Raw genomic sequence first — 14,922 nt, forward strand, 5'->3', positions numbered from 1 at the left:
GAACGCAAACTCACCTTAGGAATTTCACGATTCAATGTGAATTTATCTGAGAATATTCTTCAATAAGGAAATCTATTTGGTGATTGGTACATGCCTATGTCGTCATACAAAACCCTGTTTGTGGCACAGCAAACTGTCCTGAATCATCTCTGAGACAGAGACTTAAAGGCCCTGAACTCCCACACAGGTGTTTATAAGTAATGTGGCTGATTGGACCTTTTCCAGGACTGTGTGGGTGGGGTTAGACTGAGTGATTGACATCTTCCTGATTCCACTGTTAGTGTTGTTGTACGTGTTAGGGCGGGACAAATGACCTTTATCATCCTTATTGGTATAAAGAATTTGTGACCCAATAAGTTCCCATCAAAGCTCCGGCCCACCTTCAACCTGAACAGATTCTAATCAGCCAGAATAACTTCAGAGGCTTTAAGATATAGTCCTACACTTCACTTAAATTATGACTGAGATGCTTGATAACTAACTTTTAAGCACAGTTTTGATTCAATCATTTTTGTACTCTTAAGTCAATTCTTAGCAGTGTTCTTGTGAGTAATTCTCAGAGGCTTGATATATAGACGGGCCCATAAATGCAGATTGTATCACTTCCTGAGCAATGTGCCATGGTTTAGTGAAGTAGGGATTACTCGCACGGTAGTTGGTGATTTTATATATTATTGTTTAATTTGAATTGTGTTTTCTCATTATATATTTTTTTCTAAGTTCTACTTTATAAACATATAGTTATGTTATCTTCTATTATTTCTGTCTTGTATTTTGTGTTATGCCCTGTAAAGCACTTTGTGACTTATGTCTGTGAAAAGCACTTTTGGAATAAATTTAACTTACTTTATTCTGAAGATGTTTTTGTACCATCGACTCCTTTCTATAAACGTCTGCCAACCATGCCACTTTTGTGGAGCTGTTTGTACTCCAGCAGAGCAGGGCGGATGGTGCAACACAGGTGATAATAATACAATAACTTCCTCCCCATTTGGGACTCTCAGATCTCCATTCCCAGTTATCAGACACCGTCACACTATAGTAACCTCTTCCCTAAAGACCCCTCCTCCCGTCAATACACCCAGCATTAGTGACGTGGCCGGCCCAAGCTGGACGTCTTTGTCCCCACTGTCTTCTATTTTCTTCATTGTCCCTGCATGGATGCTGGCGGGAAGGGCGTGTGCAGTGGGACAACGCAGATGTCAGGGCTCAGGATGAATAGTGCCCTGAGGGGAAGGAGAGAGCTGCTACAGCCTCTATACTCTGGAGACCCACAAAGGCAGGGCAGGGATCTGTTTCAGAGAGGAATCAACTTGTCCTTGGCTTTCTGAATGACGCACACACTCTCGAGGATACTAATAAAGTGAAAACCCAGTGAAAAAACAGTCTGGTGTTGATTTTTGGGGTTTCTGCATTCAATAGTTTATAATATAATAACTAAATCAAAGTAGTTTTCTTTGTGCTCGGGATGCCTGGCAAACCCTCTTCAGCCCTACACCTGACTTTGATAAGTAGTGAAGTAATTACACACAAAGTCCACAGTGTGAGGTGGATTCGCAAAAAGGGCTGTGTGACTTATGCAGCTGTGGCATAGCTTTTGTCCTTTAGGCAGAGGAGCTTAAACACACACACACACACACACACACACACACACACACACACACACACACACACACACACACACACACACACACACACACACACACACACAAAAAAAACATACACGCACACACTCTGCAGGAGGGCTACCCTGTCATCTTGCTGGCAATAAAGCGGGTCCCAGATGTCTGCCTCCCCCAGTTAGCAGACACACCAAGCTCACACTGTCACTCACCAGGCCTTTGTTCTCAGACAGCAACATATTGCTTGTGCACAACGTTCAGACTCAGTGTACATAAATGTTGACTCAGAGGACAGAACTTTGGTACAGGACAGAGTACAGGGTAAGCTGACATGTTGGTGCGTTGTCAATTTTTTTTTAAATATTAAATGATTAAGGGAAAAATCTGTAAATGTTAAGGTCAGTAACTTTACACAGACTAAGGTGGCATGACTTTATTTATCATTCCATTCCATTACTGTAGCATCAGACTACAATAATCTCAGTACACTCCTTATCTTTGCGTGGTAATCAGCCACAACCTTCCAGAACTTACTACCTAATCAAACCATCTGTACAGGGTGACCTCAGTTGCTATGTGAGTGGGAGGGGAGGGCAGAAATTATTACACTGATGTTTCATCAGTGCCAAGCTAAAACTCCAATGCAATTTGATGATATTCTGACATATGCTGCAATAGAATTTGAATAAAGTGAATAGCGATTGATTTCACATAGTAAAAAGAGATCCATGCTGATGTCTTCTAGCTCTTCATTTACATAAAATTGTAGTGAAGTTCATTTCCATAATTTGGCTGGCCTAAAGCATAAATTGGGCCTTTAAAAAAACCCATTTAGAGCCATATTTGTTAAGAAATCACCTCACATGTTCCAACAGCTATCAAATATTTATTATATCAAAATGATACGTTTCGGCACAAGCACACCCACTGCAATCCACTTCTTATTTTTCAGAGATGAATAACGTGTCAAAACATCTTGCTCAAATGAGTCATTGCAAAACCATGCCCAGGGAAGGATTGCAAAATCTGGATCACTTGTGTTAATGTTGGACGGTTCTTTATTCACTTCCCCCACCCAGAGGATATTTTTCTACAAAAGAAACCACACCGGGCCATACAGGGAATCTTTGACCTGCGCCCACAGGGATCGAAGAGGGACGTTTAGCACCAAGCAGCAGAGAATTTGCACCAAAATATGATTTAATATGATTCAATATATCTCAACAGCCACACTCCCCCAGCTGCTGAGGCCTAATGCTTATCAGTGTTTGAAGAGTTAAAACCCAACTTAAACACAAGCCCAGTCACCCTCCCTCTCTGTGCCCTCCGCCCCCCCAAACCATCGCCTCCTGCTAAACCAGCTCTTCTCGTTCCCTCCTTTGTCTGTGTGGCAAAATGAGCCAAATGTTTTTTTTCTCCCCCCGCTGCTTGGCACCCTGGGGGACTGCAAAGGATTCCAGTCTAAATCCAAACTGCATTTTGCAGAGTCAGCTGGTTTGGGTGCAGCGTTATTGTGCATATCTGTGCCCTGGCAGAGTTAGCGCTTTTTTTCCTGAGATTTTTGAGAGAATCCTTGCTAACGGTACCTATCCTATCATTGAAGAGGGGGGAAGCACTGTCAGGTCCATTTCGACGGAGAACGAAGGGCTGAGTTTGGATACAAATGTCTGAAAAAATCATGTGCATTTGGATGTGAAGTGATTGGATTTGCTGATCAGGGCAAGCAACAGTCCTTTTAAGGGAAAGCAGCGAAGGGCTTATGCAATGTTCCAGTTACTCCCAAAACATGGAGCTACAGTCATCCAGTTCAATCAGATTTTCTTGTTTAAACATAAATTATGGCACAATATGAGCCTGACCTTTTTTTTTTTTATAAAACTGTGCCAGTATCAGCTGTGTAGTAGGATAATGTACTTATAGAATGTGTGATCTAAAATCTCTAAAAACACAAAGTGCAGTTTACAGTCCCAAAAGAGGGACAAATGTACGTGAGGAAGAAGAGATGCAGTTTAAGATCCTCCTTCAGGTAAACCATAAAATGCAAAGTACAAGCCTCTACCATTGAATTCAATGTTTAATGCATGGCTTTAAATATAGATTCTAAAGTAATTTAATAATATCGAGTAAATAATGAGACAGCTCACAGGGGATATGATGCCAAGATAGGAAATCTTTTATTACAGAGAAAAAAAACTTTTCTTCCAAAATATAGAAATCTGTACAACTTCCGCACAATCAATTTACATGAACTGTACAAATTTACAGCAGTTCATCACAACATACCCAAGGAAAAAAAACTGAACACGATAAAGATGTACTGACATGAGATCACAAGATAGACAGCTTTTCTTCTTGGGTAAGCTCAGATTTTTTTGTCTATTTTCTGGTTTTGTACGTAAATAGAAAAAAAAAATAAAAATAGAGGAAAAAAATGAAAAGAAAAGAAAAACAAAGGATACGTCTACAATTACAGATCATGGAAACTAAATTTTTTTTTACCAAAACAACTTTGGTCCTTTCCAACACTCCCATCACAAATGGCTTCACTTACGAAAAGAGTTATCCATGTTAAAAGATGAAATACAAAAAAGGAATAAATCTAAAAAACACCTCAGGATAGCAATTATTGGCACTTCCCATGTGTAATGTTATGTACTCTACCATATGTTGTACAGTTACAATACATTCTACAATATGTAAAACAACTCAAATGTGAAAGTGGCAATAATTCAACTAATCCATGACAATTTTGATGACAACAACAAATACAACAAAACTGCTGTTCCCTTCCGGTTTCATGTCTTAACATGCACAACTTCTCCACAAGGGTATTTATTGAATGTCCGAGGCCTGAGTTTGGCAATACATTCCAGGAGAGACTCCTCGCGTCTCAAAAAAAAAATGTCACACAACTTCAACTTGACATATTTAGTGCATTTTATGTGCTATTTTACCTCTTGACTACTCAAAGCACTCTCACAACAATTCTGTAACCTATGTGCGCACAAGCTGAATGGGTGCCATTTAAATAATGAATATTACCTAGGACTTAAAACCATTTTGGGTGGTGGTAGTACAGTTGAGAAGGTGTCCAAGGGGATTTGGGTTCATTTCTTTTTTGCTTTTTTGTAGCTCTAAAAAAAAACAACAAAAAAAAACAAGGTCTGTTAAAAATGGGGTTAGATAACCAGACTAAAAATCCTCTTAAAAAAGATAAAGAGGAGAAAATGGGGATGGCAGAGTGGAAAGATGACCATAAAATACATCTAGAGAAAAGTGAAGACGAGACGATCATCTCGTGTTCGAAATATAGACCAATCTCATAACACCTTGTCACATGACATAAAAAAAAAAAAGAAGCTATAATGGAGCAGTGCGATTTTAAAGCTGGTGTCCATCATGGAGACCAAAGCTCTGGGCAAGCTCCTCTCCCATCTGGCCAACATGGAATCACTGCTTTTCAGATTGCTGAAGGGAGCATCAGCGGAGAGCAGGGGAGGGGGAGTTAGGGGGTTGCAGTGCGTCAAAGGCTATAGCTCTATTACCCATGAGCCTCTCAGGCTTACGGGAGCTTAAACACCCATCGGTCTAGTGATGAGCGGTGAACCAGCCTGCTGTGACAGATTCGGCCAGTGGCTAAGGCCCAAACGCAGCCCGTAGCCGCCCCCAGCATCTGTTCCAGCTTGCCGTTAACCACTCAGCCCCATAAAACAGGAGTGAGGTGGGGGTACGTCAGACAGCCATCACACCCTTTCATATGCATGTAAACAAAGTTGCTACTCAAACTCAGTAATCGAGTGCAGCACAATCCAGTGAGATGAAAACAGAAAACAGTGGCCTAGTACCCTCAATTCTTCATCTTTGATCCATGTTTCCACTCTCACTAGCCCCCCCCCCCAGTGCAGCTTAAGCACGGCAAGCGCGTGTGCTGGTTATGTTTATCCATCACTGCTGAGGGAGGGTTGAGAGTTTGGTAGGGGGATGTTGAATAAGTCCAGAGAGGGGGCTGGAGGGATTTTAGCTGCCCTGAACAAAAAGAGTCCGGCCCTGGGCCCCCCCTCTCTCACACCAGCTCCCCATCCCCGCCTTCCTTACGCAGCTCCTCGCAGTGATGGATGATGATATGTGTCACATTAAGTCTACCTGCATCCACAGGGGGTCAGCTAGCAGCTTGCTCTTGGCTGAAAAGGAGGTCTGAGCTGAGGGGTGATATGTGGCAATTGAGGCACTCTAACTCCCACACCAGGAGGAGTGGGGGAGGTTTGAAGCTGCCAGGCTGGAATATGGACTCCTCCAGTGAGGGTCCAGGCAGCATATGAGCCAGGCTGGCTCAAATAAGCCTGATATTAGTTTTAAAAAATGGCTCATAATTCATGACAATGAGGTCTTATAAGGCAATGCACCTTCAATGCACACATATGGATGTCTCTCCTTTTTACAAGACCTTGGAAATAGCTAATTTAAATAAAAATAGAAGGCTGACAAGGCCTGTTTTAAACTTAAGTTAAAATAAATTCTCAAACAGTCGGTGCTCCAGACCTCCCTTTGGCCAAAATCTCACACAGTCATCACTTAGTCCAGACCTTTCAGACCAACTTTTTTTTTTTTTTCTATCAGCAACACAAATCACCATCGGTGTGTGTCAGGGGGGAAACAGCTTAGCTCTGCATCCTGCCAGAGCGAACAGTGCCATATGAACGGATGACAGAATGGTTCTAATATACCACCCAAAATACTCTCCACCTAAAATCAACGGCTCTGAAATGTTCACAAATACAGTGTAAAAAAAAAAAGTTTAGGAAATCCAGAGTTGCACCCTCCCGATTTAATAGACATTAGTCTATTTCCAACGTGAGAGCTACAGAATGAACAAATGGCTAAAAATGGGGAGAGCAATAAAAAAGGTTCTGAAAAGATGACATTCGAATGGATGGAATGCAGGCGATTTTCTCTAAAAAGTACACATCCCACACAATCTCACGTCAAAGTGCATTCAACGTCAATTTTAACAGGGCCACACGACCAAAATGTGGGTAAAATAGGCCCCTTTTTTTGCTACACTTTGAATTTTGGCGATGCAGGAGATGACAAAGTGGTGGAAGGAAAGGGAGCAAAATAAACAACACAGGAACTTGATTGTGATTTTCAACAACATTCATTAACTAGGGGGAGGGGGGAGGAGACGGATCCCCTGCCCTCCCCAGGAAAGCTACACATACATGGGTGATGGGAGGGCGACAGTGCAACAGGACACACTGGTATCCACAGGTAGCAGGTGTCACAACACATTTCACTTGCACTTACATACAGGCGAGACAGAACGCTGAGATCTAGGATTTCTGAGGCTTGGTGTTGATGGTAGAAGGGGGAGGAGGCAAAATTAATACCCAAAGCCTTTTGGCCCCAGCTACAAGATAAAGAAAACTAATTCCCTGTGGTCCAAAAAAGGGGGTCTTATAGAAAATAGAGATGCTCTCATTGGGTGTTTCTTTACCTTGAGCTTGGATTGCAAAAGGCTCAGTCTAAAACTCAACTTCCTCCCTGCTCAGGAAACAAAATAAGTGAAAACAGCAAACTGAATAACATCTTCTTTTCTTTTTTTTCTATTCAAGGGGTAGTTGGGGATTTAAAAAAAGAAAGAAAAGAAAATCCTTACAATTTGGGTTTTGGTGTTTTGTGGTGGCGTGCTGAACATGTACCCATAGTAACCACAAGTAAGAAAGTGCAAAGTCAATGAAAGCCCCTTCGGGATGGAGCTGACCACCATGTTGTTTACAGGTGGGTGGGAGGGGTAGGTGGGAGGTGGAGAGTCTCCATGGGGGTTCCTGGTTGGTTGGTTTAGCTGCCCCAAAAGTTCCATTTCCACAAAGCCTCTCCAAGTGAGTGCCCAGCTGATCCAATGACACAACAGAAAAGATGATAATGGGGGGAGAGGTTAAAAAATATTAAACCTAAAAAGGTTTCCATCACCTGGACGATAGGCCACATCCTCTGTTTTTTTTCTTCTTCTTTTCTTTTCTCTTCTTTCACTATTTCATTTCATATTCTTAGCTTCAAAAGGCTCACCCTGATCTGGTCATATGACCCAAACCAGCCACGGTGTGACCCTGAACAAAAGCAGGCCGGGGTGACGGCGTGCCTCTTTAACTGGACACAGTCATCATATTGTAGGCTTTGGAGGGACTGGATCTGCCCAGCACCATCAGTTCCTCCTTGCAGCTGATGTGACTGTCCACCATGGGGCCCCCTGACCCGATGTTTCCTGAGGGGGAGCTGGCGGTGGCCATTGATGGCATCCCTACGGGGCAGGGCTGTGACTCGTACAGGACGCAGATGGAGCCATCCTCGCCGATACGGTAGGACACCTCGAAGGGGTCCACCCAAAGTGTGAGCTCACTGGGCAGCAGCAGGTAGAGTTGCTGGATGGTCAGGCCGATGCGCTGGCCTGCCTGCCCCACCAGTGGGTCCATCTTGTGGTTGATACGGATGCATCTGTAACCTGAACCCTTGCATGGCCTGTCTGGGAACCAGTGGTGCTTATATTGCTCTGCAAGGAAAGAGGAGAGACAAAGAGGATGGAGAGAAAGTTTAGCTTTGGAGCAAGTACCGTCAGGCTGCTTGTAATAACATGTAATGTGGGCAAAAATCAGGTCATATGCTCAGAAAAAAGGCCCCAGAAGAGAGGGGCCCAAATAGGAAAGAATTACGTGCTGTGTAGCTTTGCTGTTGCTGTTTGCTGACTACAGACGTCAATCATGGCTGTGAAGCTGAGATCTGCAGTGAACTGAGGTTGAACAAAAAGTCGAAAAAGAAAGTAGACAGACTAAACTTTGAGTCAAATAAGTCCATGGGATTTCATAAACATATCATGGCTGAAAAAACGGTTTATGTAGAGACCGGAAAATCTCTAAAAGAAATAAAAACTCAGTGTATATTTGGAGGCTCTATATGTGATAGATCCGTATTACATAATATCAATATGCTTCAACTAAAATCTTTCTAGGAGGTTAACATAAACATTAGGGGTGTCACAGTTCTCTAAATCTACGACTCGACTTTCAATTTTAAGGTCATGATTCAATTTAATTAATTTTTTTTTCGCACCGTCACAATAAGATCCACTAGATGGCAGAAGGGCACTTTACAACAACTGTTTGAAAGTCTCCGTTTACGAGGCGCAATTAAATGCACCATGAATTTGAAGCTTTAGTGCGTAACTTCTGATATTAACAAACGTCAGTTACATTCAAGCAATTGCCAAATGAGTTGCGCGGCCACGGTAGGCTTGTATCATGTGGCCGTGTCGACAGTTTTGTTGTCATTACTTAGAATTCCTCATGGGGGCAGCAGAAACTACTCCCTTTAGCTTTAAGGAGATGCACATGAATGCACCAAGAAGTCCCATCGGCGCCCACACGCTTTACCGTTACTTGTTTGTTTACAGAACTCAGGGGACGGCAAAATGTTGCCATGTCTGTGACTTTAGGAAAGCGGGAGGATTTTCGATGACCGAAAGTTCATTTTGATCGATTTAATTGTGACACCCCTACTGCCTATTGTTCAGTGTATACATTTGGGTAGTTTCCAAATCAAATGTGTTAAACAAAACATGGCTTAATGATTAAAAAAGGGACCAGATCTCATGTGTTGTTTTTTGGAGTTATAAAAATATAGGATATATTATGAAATATATTATTAAGCAATAGGCATGAACTGTAACTTGCTACTAATTTAGAGATAATGAGAACATTATAATTACTGTAATCCATTTTATGTTGTTAACCTTGTCAAACATCCACAGGAACTTATGGTTACAAAGTAACACAAGGGATACAAGTGTCAGATTTTGCCTATCTTATAAAAAAACAAAACAAATGTACTTATCTACAATAAAGTACAAGGCGTAGTTGAGTGCAGTACAAGAAGAAAGGAAAAAAAAAAATGATAACCTCCACCACCTGTTACAGGCCTGATAAGCAGCCATAAACAGGCTGCCAGCAGCACCCTGGGCCTACGTGACAAAAAGAGGGCCATTGAATTGCACAATCCCTCCCGTGGCCGTCGTCAGTGTCACAAAGTCTCCCATGACTGGCTGAACAAAAACACCAAAAGTGTCGAAGTCCCAGCCGGCCATCTGGGACACTGGGCCCCTGCCTCTTAAAGGCAGAGGACCTTATTTTTCTTCCTCCTCATCTGTGTTGAAGCTGATTTTAGTGGTTAAGACGATGAGAGGAAAATTAGACGGTTGACTGTCTGGTTTGGGGTGTTTGAGGAAGTCAAATCTGGCTCGCTCTTTCCTTGCAAGTTCACTTTTGGCATATGAAAAGGACTTCCTAATTCTCGTTCTAGGATAGATTTTTTTCATTACCTTACCTCCCCACTTTAGGGAACACACCTACCCCTTATTTACTCTAACATGGCTCATCCATATTGAATTCCCATTGATGCTAACTTCATTGTGGCCAAAGAAAAACAGGGTAAGTGAAGTAGGCCAGCATTCAGGCCGGGGGCTCGGAGGCCACCTGTATGCAACCAGGGGATAATAACCCCCCCCCCCTCCCCCTCCCCAACTGTGTCTTATCACAGAAGGCTGTATACTGCTGAGCTAATGGAGAGGCTTGCACTTGTGAAAGAGCACAAGGGGCTGAATGATCTTTCAACCTCGACTGAGCCACAAAAGCCGCTACCTTCAAACCCTGGAGCAGCTGGGAAAGTAGCTCAGCTTCTTAAAAACCAGGGCACATGGGAGGAAGAGGAATTGAGAAATGGAAAAGTAAGAAGAGGAGTGTGCGCTTAACCTTAAGAGGGTTGTTTATTCATTATAGCTGACCTCAAACACATTCTGTGTTTTGGCCTGCTCTTCTAGCTTGTTGGGAATTTACCCACTCAAAGCCACATTCTGTTAGAGCGTCAAATCACACTGCTGCTGACAAACGAGGAAGAAATTGAAGCTCTTCTGACTACAATTTATAAAACTATCGCGATTTAAATCTGGTCATTTGGACTAAGTTCCCCCATTTCCCTTTGCTCTGCACAAACAAGAGCTAGGCACCCAGCTTTTCAGCATGCAGACACAATAGTGAGTGATTGTGATGCTTCCAGGCACAAAAGAGCTCTGGCTGGCCTAGTTTAGTAGCAACGAGCCCCGACAGGATACTACCACACACACTCACTTTTGTTTCTGCCTCGTGCTCAAAAAGGAGACTGTTTAATATTTTTTTCTTTTAATTAGATTATCATTTATATTTGAAAAATACCAGTTTAAAAAATACTATAAAATTGTGTGCGAGTCTTCCATGTGACAGATTAAACCTTAGAATTTACATCACTTTGGAATAGTTAATATTTTTGTGCAGTAAATGGTGGGTTACGTGGATTTCCCCTTCATTTCCTTGCTGATTACGCTGTGCTGCCTCCGCCTTTAATGTCCTCCTATAGGCACACACCAGAAAAATACCCCTCCCCCACACATAAGGCCTCACAGACTCCATTCAACTCCAACTTTTGTCTTGTTTACAAACAAAATGGTGAAATGTTGCTCAAGATTGGGTTCAACAAATTCTTAAAAAAAAAAAAAAAAAAAAGACCATAATTTAACACAGGCAATTGCATGGCCCCCTCCAATGAATTGCAGTTTGTTTTTGGTACTAAATGGTATTGTATTGTTCTTTTTGACCTTCTTTAAAAGAAGGTCGGTTATATCTGTATTATAGAAATGCTCCCATTTACTTCCAACAATGATAATATTACTGCTAGTAAGCGTTTTTTATCTTTGCTATTAAGTGCTTTTATTTTTGCTAGTGAAAGCTATTATTCTTGCTAGTTTGTGCTTTTGATAGGGACTTTATACATTTAATAACAATCCGCAAAGTAAGATGTGTTTTTATACAAGTGAGGTCCTTATGTAGGCCATCTGCTTAGTAGATGAGTGAGGCAGATGTATAGTAGCTTTAGAGCTCTGTGGCTGGAATGTGTTTACACGAGGAAAAGAGACAATCCCCGACGCAGCACTGTAAAAACACTCAAAAGACTCGAAGTATGCATGTAAGTAGTAGTAGTAATAATAATAATAATAATAATAATAATAATAATAATAATAATAATAATAATAATAATAACTCCTTTATTAATTTTCCAGGGGAAATTAAAATGTGAAGCTAAGAAGACGTTACGGCCGAATTTCCTGCAAAATAAATCGAGAAAGGGGGACTTGATTTCACTGTAAATAGTGAATGTGTTGTGTTAAAGCCATTCAAATTAATGAGAGAAAAGAACACAAAAACGAGTGTAACACGATCATTAACTTACTGTGATGTTTTTGTATTACAGATATTGTGTAATAACTATATTAAAAAAAACCGTTATTTTATTTGTTCCAGTACTAGATTGATGGTTTGACATTGGACGTGTTTACATTATAAACCCATTTCGTCAAATGCATTACGTAATTGAGCAGCCTCACTGGGGGCTGTTTTGCTCAGTTCTCTGAGAGCTTTATCGACCGAGGCGCACTTCCTAGTTCGAGCCTCTTTCCATCCCCCTCCTCTTTTTTCCCCCTCCTTCATAACAAAGTAACTAAGCCAACTGCCTCGTTTTGCATCTTTGAGGGTGAAAAAAATTCGATTGTATCAATTTAATCGTCGACAAACCGTCTTAATATCACTCGTTGTGTTTATACTTGGTCGTTTTTCCCTCTCCGACCTGCGCGAACAGTGGTGCGCGTTGGTAGTGCTGATAGTGATACTCGCGAGAACAAAGAAAGGCTTCTTCTCAATCATTCCTAACCCAATTAAAAGCCGAATTTAAGCATTTTAATGCTACAACAAAACATAAACTAAACGTGTGATGTTGTACTTTAAAATCAATTATTTAAAAGTGGTGATTTTTGTTTGGCTCGAAAGGATCATTTTCTGATTTCCTTACCTGACAAAATGTCCTGTAAGCTTTGGTTGAATGTTTGGACCTGTCGATCGTTTACGTGTCCTTTTACCCGCAGAAACCTCGACAGAAATCCGACGGCGGCGTTGATCTCTGGTTTCATCGTTCCCCGGGCACAAAGGGTATGCATTGAGAAAGGCAACGGCGACGATCCGTTCGCTTTTGCGGGTTTTCTCTACGTGTTTGTCCGATTGTTGGTCTTTCGCTCCACCTCTTCAGAGCTGCGATCCTTAACGTTATCTGCTGGCTCTCGTGTTGTTTTTCTTGGCATTTATTTGTCGAGGTAGAGGACAGATTTTCTCTGAGCGAGTCCGTGTGTTAGGACGGTACAGTGTTGGGAAACAGACGCCTGTTGTTGGTAAATACAGGGGAGGGGGGTTGGATCCCTTGGTGCCACGTAGACCAACCCGCCGAGCTCACTTTCCACCTCCAGAGTGAAGTTGTTGGAGTGGGGGAGCGGGTTTTTATAGCGCCCCCTCCCTCTTCACAGTGCCGACACAAGCTGCTACAGCAACAACAGCTCACCAATCGTGGTCCTGCCACCGTCTGACGAGCCACATATAGGAGGAGTGCAACATCCGCGTCACCGCTCTGAAAATAAACAGAGGTACACACTATGGGTACGCAACATGAAGCCGCGCTGCGTTCACAGGCGGTCGGAAATACTGGAGGGAGAAAAGGAAACAAAAGCAAACGGCAACAAAGAAAGTTGGAAGCTGGAGCAGTAACTACAACTATGCTACATTAATTTTGTGTTCTATTAAAATGTCATCTGTGACCAAAAGATGAAAATGTGAGACCGAAATTGTAGTGTAGGCCTATGCAGTTACATTTAGTTTTCTTAACCCAAAATCCATTTTTTTTTCTTCCTCTGGATGGTTTAGGAACATCTCTGATTGTCTTTTCGCCCGTGATTGGGAGTCTGCTAACTAACTAACTAACTAACTAACAACTAAACATGGAGAAACAACATATAGTTACTATGCACCTCAAAGCTTGAATAAACTTCCAGAATATACAAGACTTGCCCCAATATTGACTTCACTTGACTTTACACATGTAAGAAGGGTTTTTGGTTGCAGTAGCCTTCCTTCACCAACATTCCAACATGTCGCCTGGTGGCCTATAGGAGTTTAACATGCTGACCAGCTGCCTTTGTTTCATGCCATCCCCCATACAATTCCTCCTTTTCATCTCAGTTTATAAAGGACAAAGAAGCCAAAATAGAAACACATTACACTGTTTAGCTCATGTAATGTTTCAGTACGTAGTCTGAGTTATCCAGTTCAGGGGCATGTGAGTATAAAATCAAATCTATATAGCATACCTTGTCATTGCTGCCATTAAAAAACATGAAACTTCAAACGGTTCAACTGTTCATGAGCTAAGAAAGACCTGTTTTCAGCTTTGTGACAATGCATTATTTTTCAAATAATTCAATGGGGTTTATTTAGCTAAGGAAGTGGTTGAATTTTCGCCCACAAAGGACCACTAAATCCTTCTATTTGGAGATACGTAGTTTTCCCTTTCATTTGTCCATAATTAGAATGCATTGATGATAAAGCTGCGTGGGTCAAAACATTCATTACTGTATTAGTTGGGACTAAAGAAATAAAAATAGTATACATTTACACTGCAAGATCTCAATTTGGATCAGATTCATGATTTAAATGCTGCTTATTTTACGTTCAGGCCATGGTAGGCAGGCTAGAGAACAGGTGTGTGTGTGTGTGTGTGTGTGTGTGTGTGTTTGTGTGTGTGTGTTTGTCTGTAAGACAGAGACAGGAAGAGAGAGAGAGAAACCATTTACATTACCTAAGTTCATATCGCCTCATTGCCTGGTTCTTTCGTGCTCTCTTTCTCAGTATGTGTGTGTGTGTGTGTGTGTGATTGTGCTCTGTGGGTGTTTATCCACATATGAAACAGAAAGAGTCTCCATCAACTGAAAAAGCACATCTTGTGTGATCAACGGCAAACACAGAGGAGGCAACATTGTGCCAGGAAGCAGTGCAATCTCCTTTCTTTTGAGAGGCCAGTCCCTACGTGCTCATTAGAATCAGTGGAAAAGTACAGGCCTCTGTGCTTTGGTTGTTGCAGACACAGTCACGATGACCTGCTGAGTGCTCCAATCACGATGCAATCAAACCGACACGGACCACATTGACTGGCTCAATTACTGAACTAAAGGTGTGCAGAAACGCACACATCATGTAGACGTGTGCGTGTATATGCAACACACACAATAACCATCGGTGTTTTGATTTAATCACGCTGCTAACTCTAAAATTTTCCAGTATAGGCTTATTTACCTGCTGTCACTTTTCTGACCACTCAACTGTCTTCAGAGTATTTGCATGCATAA

General features: G+C 41.9%; 1 protein-coding gene across 1 annotated transcript; it reads right to left on the minus strand.

Moving 5' to 3' along the window:
- Positions 1-3,772: 3,772 nt before the first annotated feature.
- On the minus strand, positions 3,773-13,012 carry btg1 (B-cell translocation gene 1, anti-proliferative). Its single transcript, XM_039791369.1, has 2 exons — positions 12,546-13,012; positions 3,773-8,169 (listed from the first exon to the last, which is right to left on the minus strand). Exons 1-2 carry the CDS (start codon positions 12,688-12,690, stop codon positions 7,766-7,768), a joined length of 549 nt encoding a protein of 182 aa, XP_039647303.1. The 5' UTR covers positions 12,691-13,012; the 3' UTR covers positions 3,773-7,765.
- Between the last annotated feature and the right edge of the window lie 1,910 nt (positions 13,013-14,922).

The sequence above is a fragment of the Perca fluviatilis genome, chromosome 23, assembly GCF_010015445.1.
Source record: "Perca fluviatilis chromosome 23, GENO_Pfluv_1.0, whole genome shotgun sequence".
Classification (NCBI taxonomy): domain Eukaryota; kingdom Metazoa; phylum Chordata; class Actinopteri; order Perciformes; family Percidae; genus Perca; species Perca fluviatilis.

What these genes read in the sequence shown, in the direction of transcription:
- btg1 (XM_039791369.1), bottom strand. Translation starts at nt 12,690, where the DNA reads ATGCATACCCTTTGTGCCCGGGGAACGATGAAACCAGAGATCAACGCC. An exon ending in CTTACAGGACATTTTGTCAG is followed by an intron (nt 8,170 to 12,545) that starts GTAAGGAAATCA and finishes CTTTCCTTGCAG; the next exon opens with AGCAATATAAGCACCACTGG.